The following is a 13,242-nucleotide window of genomic DNA, read 5'->3' as shown; positions in this document are numbered from 1 at the left end:
CCATTCTGTTGCTCATTTGATATAATTTTTCAGTTGAAAACCCTCCTGCAGAAAGACCAACACCATGTCTGCCTTCACCTTGCGGTTTTAACGCAGAATGTAGAGAAAGAAATGGAGCTGGAGCTTGTAGTTGCCTTCCAAATTATATTGGGAATCCTTACGAAGGCTGTAGACCTGAGTGCACCGTAAATTCAGATTGTCATCCGAGTAAAGCATGTATAAATGATAAATGTGTTGATCCCTGTCCAGGAACTTGTGGCCAAAATTCGAACTGTCATGTTGTGAATCACTTGCCAACTTGTGTGTGTATTTCCGGATATACAGGAGATCCTTTCAGGCATTGTAATCTACTGCCTCCAGAAAGTAAGAAACAATCAGTCTGAAAATTTTGGTCGTGAATTCAATTCGTTTTTGTTTTTTAGTAGAAGAATCGCCAATACAAAATCCATGTCAACCTTCACCTTGTGGGCCCAACAGTCGATGTCAAGAAGTAAAGGGTCAATCTGTTTGTTCTTGTTTACCTGAATATGTAGGAAACCCACCAGATTGTAGACCAGAATGTACAGTGAGCTCAGAATGTGCACCTAATAAAGCCTGTGTAAATAAAAAATGTGGCGATCCGTGCCCCGGAACGTGTGGACTGAATGCAAATTGTCAAGTTATAAATCATAGCCCTATTTGTAGTTGTCAAATGGGATATACGGGAGATCCATTCTCTAGATGTTATAGTGTTCCTCCTCCGCCTCCACAAGAGAAACCGATTATCGACCCATGTTTGCCATCCCCTTGTGGACCAAATAGTCAATGTAGAGACATCGGCGGAATCCCATCCTGTTCTTGTTTACAAAACTTCATGGGTAGTCCACCCAACTGCAGACCAGAATGTACTATCAATTCTGAATGTCAAAGTAATCTGGCTTGTATTAATCAAAAATGTAAAGATCCTTGTATCGGTTCTTGTGGTACTGGTGCGAGTTGTAGAGTTATCAATCATATCCCAACTTGCCGTTGTATTGAAGGCTTTATAGGAGATCCTTTCACATATTGTCAACCGAAACCCCAAGAAGAACCTTCAGTTTCAGAACCTTGCAGTCTGTCTCCATGTGGTTCTAACGCACAGTGTGACGATGGAATATGTACTTGTCTACCTGAATATCACGGGGATCCTTACAGTGGGTGTAGACCAGAATGTATAATGAGTACTGATTGTACCCGTGATAAAGCCTGCATCAGAAAAAAATGTATCGATCCATGTCCAGGAACTTGCGGACAAAATGCAGAATGTTCCGTTACTAACCACATTCCATCATGCTCTTGTCTGCAGGGATATCAAGGTAACGCTTTTGTACTCTGCACTCCTGTGCCGGTGGAAGTTTCTAAAAATCCTTGCAATCCAACTCCATGTGGTCCCAATAGTCAGTGTAGAGAAATAAATGGAAATGCAGTTTGTTCATGTGTACTTGGATTTATTGGAAGCCCGCCAACTTGTCGTTCTGAATGTGTATCTAGTTCAGAATGTTCCCTTGACAGAGCTTGTGTCAATCAGAAATGTATTGATCCCTGTCCAGGAACATGTGGATTAAATACAAATTGTCAAGTGGTTAACCATAATCCTATATGTATTTGTTCACCGGGTCATAGTGGAGATCCATTTACAAGATGTCTGATTATAAGTAAGTCCCCATTTAGGTTTTGAGTGTATTTCGTTCATTTTAATTTTTCTAGAAGAAGAACCAACAGAAACATCAAATCCATGTCAACCTTCTCCATGTGGTCCTAATTCACAATGTAGAGATGTTGGAGAAGCACCTTCTTGTTCCTGCTTACCAGAGTTTATTGGAACTCCACCTAACTGTAGACCAGAGTGTGTTAGCAATACTGAATGTGATAACAACTTGGCATGTATAAATAAAAAATGTAAAGATCCATGTCCTGGAGTTTGTGGCCATAATGCTGAATGTAGAGTAGTGAGCCATACTCCGAATTGTGTGTGTTTGGGTGGTTTCGTTGGAAATCCTTTCATTCAGTGTCAACAACAAATTCAAATGACTGAACCTGAAAGACTCACACCGTGTGTACCTTCTCCGTGTGGAGTTAATGCAAATTGTAGAGAACAAAATGGTGCTGGATCCTGTACTTGTTTGCCAGATTATTTCGGAAATCCATACGAAGGCTGCAGACCTGAATGTACACTCAACTCTGACTGTACGTCAAATAAAGCATGTATTAGAAATAAATGTATGGATCCATGCCCTGGAACATGTGGTTTGAATGCAGAGTGTCAAGTTATTAGTCATTTGCCTTCTTGCAATTGTATATCAGGTTATAGCGGCGATCCTTTCAAATACTGCACTCCAACACAAAGTAAGGAAATATATTCACTTTTGTTAAGACTGAAATGAATCTACTCCCATTTTAGATGTTGAAGAATTCACGAACCCTTGTCAAAACAATCCATGTGGTCCAAACAGCCAGTGTCGAGAAGTCAATGACCAAGCAGTATGTTCATGTTTGCCTGATTATGTTGGTAGTCCTCCAGGATGTAGACCAGAATGTGTTGTCAGCTCGGAATGCTCCCAAACTACAGCTTGTATTTCTAAAAAATGTACTGACCCCTGTCCAGGAACATGCGGCTTGAATGCTGAATGTCATGTAGTAAATCACAGCCCTATCTGTAGTTGTAAACATCAATACAGTGGTGATCCCTTCACACGATGTTTCATAATTCCTCGTAAGCTATAATTTATAACCTGAGTCAATGAATAGTAACGTTGAACCTTTTCAGCTCCATCCGAAGAACCTAAAGAACAAGTTAAAAACCCTTGTGTACCATCACCTTGTGGTGCTAATAGCCAATGTTATGATATAGGAGGATATCCATCGTGTTCATGCCTAGCTAATTATATTGGTACTCCACCAAACTGTAGATCAGAATGTTCAATCAATGCCGAGTGTTCTAGTAACCTAGCTTGTATCAGACAGAAATGTGTAGACCCTTGTCCAGGTTCCTGCGGTGCTGGTGCACAATGTAATGTTATCAATCACACACCAATCTGTTTATGCCCTGAAGGTTATACAGGTGATCCGTTCACTTACTGTCAACTAAAACGTCAGGAGATAGAACCGACTGAAACAGATCCTTGTACTCCTTCACCCTGTGGGGCAAATGCTGTATGTGACAATGGTATATGTAGTTGCATATCGGAGTATCATGGAGATCCTTATAGAGGATGTCGTCCAGAATGTGTTCTGAATATTGACTGCTCGAAGAATCTTGCGTGTATCAAGAACAAATGCAAGAATCCCTGTCCGGGAACATGCGGTCAGAATGCGGAATGTTCAGTCTTCAATCATATTCCTACGTGTACATGTATTGAAAACTACCGAGGAAATGCTTTTGTTTCATGTTCACCAATTCCAGGTAAATTATTCAAGTAAATAAAATAAACAGTTAAATATATAAATATATATATATATATATATATATATATATATATATATATATATATATATATATATATATATATATATTTATATATATACATACAATAATGAATAAATAAAAAAATACAGTTAATTATAATGATTCAAGAGGTAGCGAATGATGTAACGGTTATCTCAACCACGCGACTATAACACTAGGATTCGATTAATATGAATACGCGATCACAAGGTATCGTGTTCGCACTCGACCGAGAAAAGAAGACGTCCATCCACCCTGTGGATATATATAGATTCAACTTAAGGAGCGATACAACCTTCAGTTGTAGTAGATTACACGATGGGAAAACTCTGTTGGATAATTTACAGCTTTGGTGGCATCACAAACTGTATCTACGCTCGATGGATAAAAAATAATAGTAGCCGAAAACTGTGTAGTCAGTAAAAGAAGGCTTATTCTGTGAGAGAAAGACAGGAAACCGGCTTCTTTCTCATCCCTACTCCGCGCTGTTTACTGAGTGAGGAGTGAGAAGTGACACCGGTAGACACCTGGTGGAAATAACTGATCTATGATCAGAGTTGAAAATTATTAAATTACTGAAATAGCTATTAAAAAATAGGGATTGTGATAGAAGGGTAAAAATTGAGGGTTTTTTAATGCCACATCGTACAAAAATAAATACAATTTTTTTTTAATGTTTGTAGTGGAGCACCCTCATCACTTAGGGGTATAAAAAATATATTACAACCTATTCTCAGACCTACCGATTATACATATAAAATTTCATAAATATCGGCCAAGCCGTTTCCGTGGGGTATGTCAAATAACACTGTGACACGAGAATTTTATATACTATATTATACGTGTAAAATTTATAACGCAAATGGTTTCAGCTGAAGCTCCTAAGAATCCATGCAATCCTTCACCATGTGGTCCTAATAGTCAATGTAGAGAAATCAATGGACAGGCTGTCTGTTCTTGTGTAGCTGGATTTATTGGTAGCCCACCAACTTGTCGACCTGAGTGTGTGACCAGTGTCGAATGTCCTTTAAATGAAGCATGCCTCAATCAAAAATGTCAGGATCCATGTCTTGGAACGTGTGGTTTCAATGCGAGATGTCAAGTTGTTAATCATAATCCAATTTGTAGTTGTCCAAATAAGTTCAGTGGGGATCCATTTTCACAATGTTTGCCGATAAGTAAGTTAATGCAATTAATTGAAAAATAAATATTATACGTCTATACCGTTATAGGAGAAGAACCTGATGATTCAAGTGACCCATGTCAACCATCGCCCTGTGGTCCAAATTCCCAGTGTAGGGAGACTAACGGTTCACCTTCTTGTTCCTGTTTATCTGAATTCGTTGGATCTCCACCAAATTGTAAACCAGAGTGTGTCAGTAATACAGAATGTGACAATCATTTAGCTTGCATCAACAAAAAATGTCGAGATCCATGTCCAGGAATTTGTGGTCAGAATTCAGAGTGCCGCGTGGTGAGTCATACACCGAACTGTATCTGTATTAGTGGATATACTGGAGATCCATTTATAAAATGTGACATACCAGAAGTTATAGAACCTTCTGAAATTACAAATCCGTGTTCTCCATCACCATGTGGCTCAAATGCAATATGTAGAGAACAAAATGGTGCAGGATCGTGTACGTGTATTTCTGAGTATTTGGGAAATCCTTACGAAGGTTGCAGGCCTGAATGTGTTCTGAATTCTGATTGTTCTTCTGATAAGGCATGCCTGAATAATAAATGCAAAGATCCGTGCCCGGGAACATGTGGTCAAAATGCAGATTGCCGAGTCATAAATCATCTTCCATCGTGTACTTGTATAGTAGGCTACACTGGAGATCCATTCAGTTTTTGTAATGTATTTCAAGAACGTAAGTTTTGTTGGGCATTTTTTATGATTCACTATTAATATATCTCTGTTTCAGCTGAAACACCTATTCAAACCAATCCCTGCCAACCAAATCCTTGTGGTCCAAATAGTCAGTGCAGGGAAATCAACAATCAAGCCGTCTGCTCTTGTTTATCAAATTATATCGGTAGTCCACCGGGATGTCGCCCAGAATGTACAGTTAGCTCAGATTGCTCCCTCAATAAAGCATGTATTAAACAAAAATGTTCTGACCCTTGTCCGGGATCATGTGGACATAATGCCATGTGCAATGTTATAAACCATAGTCCCATATGCAACTGTAAACCGAAACACACTGGCGATCCATTTACCAGATGTTATCTCATTCCATGTAAGCAAAACATAGTAAGTTATTAAAAGTAAATATAATTTTATTATTATTTTAGCACCACCACTTGAACAAACTCCAATTGTTATCAGAAATCCTTGTGTACCTTCTCCATGTGGACCTCATTCAATATGTCAAGATTCAAATGGTGTACCTTCTTGTTCGTGTACCAGTAACTATATAGGCAGTCCACCAAATTGTAGACCTGAATGTACAATCAATTCGGAGTGTTCAAGTAATTTAGCATGTATTCGGGAGCGATGTAGGGATCCTTGCCCAGGATCGTGTGGAGTTGGAGCTTTATGCAATGTAATTAAACATATTCCAATATGTAGATGCCTTGAGGGATACACTGGAGATCCATTCAACAACTGCTTTCCCAAACCACTTCCTACTCAAGAAACAGAAAAAGACCTTTGCAATCCATCTCCTTGCGGCCCCAATGCTCAATGCAATGATGGTCTATGCTCTTGCATTAGTGAATATCAAGGAAATCCATATGAAGGTTGTAGACCCGAATGTGTGTTGAACACTGATTGTCAAAGAAATAAAGCTTGTATTAGAAATAAATGTATTGACCCTTGCACCGGCATCTGTGGACAAAATGCGGAATGTTCTGTAATCAACCATATACCTTCATGTTCCTGTATTCAAGGCTACGCTGGCAATGCTTTTATATCATGTTCTCCTCTATCAGGTACAAAACAAAATTCAATACTTTTTTTATTCAATGAAACAAAATGTCGGCAACCCTATCAATTTTTTTATAAAAACTGAGAATAACCACAAACTCAACATATGTATTCATTTCAGAGGAAATGCCACCGAATTTATGCAGTCCATCCCCTTGTGGTCCAAATAGTCACTGTAAAGAAGTAAATAACCAGGCTATTTGTTCTTGCATATCAGGATATATTGGAAGTCCACCAACTTGTAGACCAGAATGTGTTACTTCTACGGAATGTTCTCTTGATCGAGCTTGTGTGAATCAGAAGTGTATAGATCCATGTCCTGGAACTTGTGGATTGAATTCTCGCTGTCAAGTCGTCAATCATAATCCAATATGTAGTTGTCCTGAGAAATATACTGGAGATCCGTTCACTAGATGCCAAATAATGATAGAAGAACCATTAGTTCAAGATAATCCTTGCCAACCGTCACCGTGCGGTGCACATTCAATGTGCAGGGAAGTAAATGGGTCTCCATCGTGCTCTTGTTTGGCAGATTTCATCGGATTACCTCCCAATTGTAAACCGGAATGTGTTAGTAACAGTGAATGTTCCGAGCACTTGGCATGCATTAATAATAAGTGCAAGGATCCATGCTCTGGTGTATGTGGTATACAGGCTGAATGTAGAGTTGTTTCTCATACTCCAAATTGTTTCTGTAATTCCGGATATTCTGGTGACCCATTCTATGAATGTGTTATAACTGCAATTTCCGTTTCCACACCATCTGCACAAACAAAGCCATGCTATCCTTCACCTTGTGGTGCAAATGCGTTATGCAGGGAACGAAATAATGCTGGATCATGTATTTGCCTACCAGATTACATTGGAAATCCGTATGAAGGATGTCGTCCTGAGTGTGTTCTCAATTCCGATTGTTCTCCAAATAGAGCATGTATTAACAATAAATGTAAAGATCCTTGTCCAGGTTCATGCAGTCAAAATTCTAACTGTCAGGTTATCAACCACTTGCCATCTTGTTCTTGTATTGCTGGATATACAGGAGACCCATTCATATACTGTAAATATATTGCAGTCAGAGAAGAACGTAAGCAGTCATATCTAGTTGTATCGTTTTCACACTAATCATTCAATTTTCAGCATCTGTTTCTTCCCAACCATGCAAACCATCTCCTTGTGGTCCAAACAGCCAGTGCCATGAGATCAATAACCTAGCGGTTTGTTCTTGCTTGCCAAATTATAAAGGTAGTCCACCAGGTTGCAGACCTGAATGTACAGTAAGCTCAGAATGTCAGCCCACAAAAGCCTGTTACAACCAAAAATGTGTTGATCCTTGCCCAGGGATATGTGGTATCAATACTCGATGTCAGGTGATCAACCATAGCCCAATTTGTAGTTGTTCTGAAGGAAATACTGGAGATCCTTTCACGAGGTGTTATGCATTGCCAGGTATTCATTAAATCATTGAATCAGTTTGTCCAAATAACAAGTTTGTCTTTCAGTATCCCCACCTCAGACTGATACACCCCAAATAATAAATCCATGTATACCTTCGCCCTGTGGACCGAATAGTCAATGCAGAGATGTCAATGGCAACCCATCTTGTTCTTGTTTACCACAATATCTAGGCAATCCACCAAACTGTAGATCTGAATGTACTATCAACTCTGAATGTTCAAGCAACTTGGCTTGTATAGATGAAAAATGCAGGGATCCATGTCCTGGATCTTGTGGTATTGCCGCAGTTTGTGAAGTAATTAATCACAATTCGATTTGTAAGTGCCCTCCAGGTTTTGGTGGCGATGCATTCATAATATGTAATCTTTTACCGCAACCACCAACTTGTAAGTGAATCGTATGTATTAAACGGAAAAAGACTTTTGAAGTGACATTTTTTTTAGCTATAGTTAGAGATATGTGCCATCCTAATCCTTGCGGTCCGAATGCACAATGTGATAATGGAACCTGTACTTGTTATCCAGATTATCATGGAGACCCATATAGAGAGTGTAGACCAGAATGTGTGTCCAACTCTGATTGTTCTCGCGACATGGCTTGTATCCTTCAAAAATGTAAAAATCCATGTGAGGACATTTGCGGTCAGAACGCTGAATGTACTGTGTTCAATCATTTTCCTTCTTGTTCCTGTCTCCAAGGTTTTTCTGGAGATCCATTTATTTATTGTAAAAAAATAGAAAGTAAGTACCTATCGAATCTTTTCAGGAGAATCGACGTAACCGTTTTTTTTTATTATTTAGCACCACTTCCCAAAAATCCTTGCAATCCATCTCCATGTGGACCCAATAGCCAATGTAGAGAAATTAACGGACAGGGTGTCTGTTCTTGTTTACAAAGTTACATTGGTACTCCTCCAACATGTAGACCTGAATGTGTAAGTAGTTCCGACTGTCCCTTGAACAGAGCTTGTATCAATCGAAAATGTCTCGACCCTTGTCCTGGAACTTGCGGAATAAATGCGCTGTGTCAAGTTGTAAATCACAATCCTATTTGTACTTGTCCTATAAGATATACCGGCGATCCGTTCATAAGATGTCAGGTTATCATTGGTATGTTAAAATATAAATGTTCCCATTCGATATTTAATGAAAATATTTTTCTGTAAAACAGTTGAAGAAAAACCACTGCCCTCCGTCATCGAATCTCAAAATCCTTGTACATCATCACCTTGTGGTCTATACGCTCAATGTGAACCAACAGATATCGGTACAGCAAAATGTACCTGTTATATCAATTATATTGGCGCACCTCCTAATTGTAGACCTGAGTGTATATCAAATGACGATTGCTCTAAAAACTCAGCATGCATCAACCAGAAATGTAAAGATCCGTGTCCTGGTTCATGTGGATTGAATGCACAATGCCTCGTTGTGAATCACATTCCCAGCTGTATATGTTTAGATAGTTTTGTTGGTGATCCTTTCACTGTCTGTCATAAACCACGTAAGATATTTCACATATCACTCAACTAACCTTTATGTTTCACTGCTACCGCTAAAAAACTAAGCTTGTGCACCCTCATATTTCTATTTAAAACTATATTAAAGCTATTTCGTTTTCCACAGTTCCACCTCCGGATATACCAACGAAAAAAGATCCGTGTTTCCCATCGCCATGTGGAGCAAATGCCAGGTGCCAAGTTGACAACAATTATGCCATTTGTCAATGCTTCCCGGAGTACCATGGCAATCCATATGATAATTGCAGGCCAGAATGCTTGACGAGTGCAGATTGTCCAATGAACAGAGCCTGTATACGAAACAAATGTTGGGACCCTTGTCCAGGAACTTGTGGCGTTAACGCCCTTTGTACCATAACTAATCATATACCAGTTTGTTCTTGTCCAGAAAAATATACCGGAGATGCTTTTAGACTGTGCATACCAGTTATTGGTAAGTACAGCTATTTTTATTTGAATGTGGTGTAACGGTAACTGTTGATCAGTCGAGGTTGGAACTTCTATTGCCTAAATGAAACAATAAATTTGAATTTTAAAATTTGATGAATAATGATGATAATTCAAATAGAAAACAACTGAACAAAAAATTTAGATTAATTAGTCAACAACGTGAAATTAAATAGAAAAAAATGTAAATGCATTCAGAATTGAAAATGCTATCTGCTAAGAAATGGAGGTCAGTTATCCGAGCGGCCGATGAATTTGATCAAGTTTGTGACACTTGACTTTCTTACCGAAAAACTTCAGCAGTACACCTACATAAAAGTCGCAGAAAATCATTTACTCTTGTAACTAGCTGGCTACGTAGCATTTAAATTTTACAAAATGATGTAGAAAATTAATTTTTGAAAGAAATTTTCAAAACAGAAACGTGAATTAGTTTATCAATTATTCTACAGTTTTTATTAAAGCATCTACAAATGTTCTATAGGTATTATCAATTCAGCAACTGATATTGGACAGTCCACTGATAATTTTTTTATAAAAATTCACTAAGTAGATATTAAGTACATTAGCAGATATAGTTTCTTATGAATATCATTCGTAGACTCAAGAGACGACTTCCTTAACGTACAATACAGTGCGGACGTAAATATATCTCCTCCTTCTTTTAGCTATTGGACGGGGAAAGATGTCAAAGTCGGTCAACATTTTTACGAAAATTTAATATTTTTAGTACTTTTTGATAAAACTAAAAGCCAAAGTATAATATCAGTTGAAGCAGAGAGGGCTCCATCAATTTTTTTTTCAAATCGAAAGGAGGGTCTTATGACCCTTCACTTGAAAGGTATATAGTTAGTAAATAACTACTAATGACTTGAATATTACTGGAGTTTTTTCCCAACACCAAATCGTTATTTTCAACACCTCGACACGTGTTTCGATCACCAAGTGATCATCTTCAAAGAGAAAGATTAAAACTAGAAACTAACGCGAAGCTTACCCTATTTATGATATATTGATATCCCATACAGGTAAACCATCCAGGTGTACCACCCATACAGGTATACCAACCTAAATTGATTTTAAAATTTTTCCTTATCTATTATTTTACAATAAGTATATGTTTAGCTGTTGTAGCTGTATATAAAGCAATTTTCAGCTAGGTATATAAAAATTGATTTCAAAATATTGCCTATCTAAATTCATGTTTGCAATGTGTCCTTATGTAGTGATCAGTTAACCCAACAATATTATTTATGTATGCTCTTTGGTGTAGGTCCGTCATCGTTATTCATAATATTATTGTGTTTACTTATTTCTATACTCTCATTGGCATCTAGTTGCCTGTTGTTGTTAACTTGTCTAACTAATCTTAATGAACTGAAGTCTATGGAATGGTTTTGTTGCAAAATATGATATGCAAAATATGATGATGATGATTTTTCAGGTCTTCCATATTTTAAGTGTGCTATATGTTCCTTATATCTTACTTTAATAGATCTTTTTGTCTGTCGATAACATTTTGCATCGCAGTCCTTACATTCAATTTCGTAAATTCCAGACTTTTCCCAATTCTCGACTTTGTCTTTTGGACTTCCCAAAAGGCTCTGTAGTGTATGACTTGTTTTAAAAACCACCTTCATACCTAGTTTCTTGAGAATATTTCCAAAGTTCCTCGTATATTGGTGGTATGGAACTGAGATGTATTTTTCTTGGTTTTCGTTCTTTCTGAAAGTCGAGATTTCTATCATTCTTAACCTAAACTTCTTCTTCCTTATTATGTCATCTACAATACCCCTCGAGAAACCGTTAGTGGCTGCAATTTCCTGTATTATACGTCTTTATTTTGTGAACCTATCATGTGTTAGAAGGAAAGTCAAAAGATGATGCACTAAAAAATTCAACCCAGCACGTTTGTGCTGTTCACAGTGATGTGAACTGTCAGGAATATACCTGTACGTGCTTGTTTCTTTTCTAAATATATCGTATTCTAATATTCTTCTAACAAACATATATTGAAAAATAATAGATAAGGAAAAATTGTAAAATTAATTTAGGTTAGTATACCTGTATGGATGGTACACCTGGATAGTTTACCTGTATGGGATATTTATATAGCATAAATAAGGTTAGCTTCGCGTTAGTTTCTAGTTTTAATCTTCCTCTTTGAAGATGATCACTTGGTGATCGAAACACGTGTCAAGGTGTTAAAAATAACAATTTGGTGTTGGGAAAAAACTCCAGTAATATTCATTACTACACCAAAGGTTCCAAACAGTGCATCTTCAGTAGAATTTTATTCACAAAGTTTTCACAGCTAGGTATCTATTTTCTAATATCTGACAAATTACTCAACAACCACACACACATTTTGTTTAATGGACAAAACTTAAGCACTACAAGAAAATCCTTAAGTGCATGAGGAGCTATGGACCTTATTTTCCTTAATAATATATGCCACACTGTCTATAAGCTCATTTTGGATAGTTTTTGAGATGCCCGAAACAACGCTACCGTTTAAAAAAGTGCCAAATTGTGAATCATATTTGCCCCATAACAATATAAAGTTCCTTGTAATTGGCGTGATTAATCGAATCTTCGGTTTCATCGTGTCCACGAAAAGCTAATTCTTGGGAACCCAAATGAATCGTAATATCGATAAGTCTTTTTAAATTCGACCGATTTTCCCTAACCTGATTATTAAAAGAAAATATGGCCTCTTTTTGAGCTGTATCTAAAGCTGTTGCTATATTTTGTTTGCTAAACAATTTTAATTTACAAGACGAAAATATATGCTCCTTAGATTTAAAATGTCTTTCTGTAGAATGAGGTAAATTTTTTAAATCGGAGTATCCTATTTTAGACCACGTTTGGTATTCGGTTTGTACGGAAAATAAAACACGGCCAACAAAAAAGTTTTTCTCGTTTAATGGAGCCGGTTAACCAATCGCATTTATCGTACCAACTAATATTATATCCTCGATTTTGTCGATAATTGTCGTTTTAATTGAAATCAAATTTGGTTAAGGCCTTCCCAAAGTTTTAATAATGTAAAATTTATTATCATAAGATAATTGAAATTATTTGTCAGCAACCAATCGACTATATCGTCAGATTTTTTAATTTCGTCCAACTTATCCATAATAAATGAAAAAAAACTTACCGAAAAGTGAAAATCTGAAAACACCTTGAAATTGAAAAAAAAACACTTTAAAAATACATTAAAAATATTACCAAAAAGCACTACTATAATACAATACTGCCTGTTCTATACACAAATAACAAATATCATCAAGAAACACTAAAATGATTCGGTCCGTCACGGCATTCCGTCCGAATAATTAAATAAAAAACAAACGCAGTCATACATTAACGGAGGCCAACTGGAGGCTAGCCTTCTCTAACGCTATAATTTCTGCAACTGAAATT

At 37.2% G+C, this 13,242-nt stretch overlaps 1 protein-coding gene and 1 long non-coding RNA gene across 2 annotated transcripts in view; one reads left to right on the top strand and one right to left on the bottom strand.

Moving 5' to 3' along the window:
- Positions 1–11,577, bottom strand: part of LOC141480349 (uncharacterized) — a 34,937-nt gene extending 23,360 nt beyond the window's left edge. The window contains exon 1 of the long non-coding RNA XR_012464281.1: positions 11,459–11,577. This is a non-coding gene — a long non-coding RNA (uncharacterized lncRNA). The remainder of the gene's footprint in view (positions 1–11,458) is intronic.
- dpy (fibrillin-like protein dumpy) overlaps positions 1–13,242 on the top strand; it is a 225,421-nt gene that overhangs the window by 200,915 nt on the left and 11,264 nt on the right. Inside the window, 15 exon segments of the mRNA XM_074170270.1 lie at positions 34–363; positions 426–1,673; positions 1,726–2,364; positions 2,420–3,421; positions 4,336–4,641; positions 4,696–5,337; positions 5,392–5,706; positions 5,762–6,400; positions 6,517–7,479; positions 7,533–7,841; positions 7,895–8,236; positions 8,294–8,590; positions 8,651–8,959; positions 9,021–9,353; positions 9,476–9,802. Coding sequence (XP_074026371.1) covers positions 34–363; positions 426–1,673; positions 1,726–2,364; positions 2,420–3,421; positions 4,336–4,641; positions 4,696–5,337; positions 5,392–5,706; positions 5,762–6,400; positions 6,517–7,479; positions 7,533–7,841; positions 7,895–8,236; positions 8,294–8,590; positions 8,651–8,959; positions 9,021–9,353; positions 9,476–9,802 — 8,001 coding nt within the window.

The sequence above is a fragment of the Leptinotarsa decemlineata genome, unplaced genomic scaffold, assembly GCF_025532065.1.
Source record: "Leptinotarsa decemlineata unplaced genomic scaffold, Ldec_3_MD MMD2_P_RNA_scaffold_7, whole genome shotgun sequence".
Lineage (NCBI taxonomy): Eukaryota > Metazoa > Arthropoda > Insecta > Coleoptera > Chrysomelidae > Leptinotarsa > Leptinotarsa decemlineata.
This window is presented reverse-complemented; position numbering and strand designations above follow the sequence as displayed.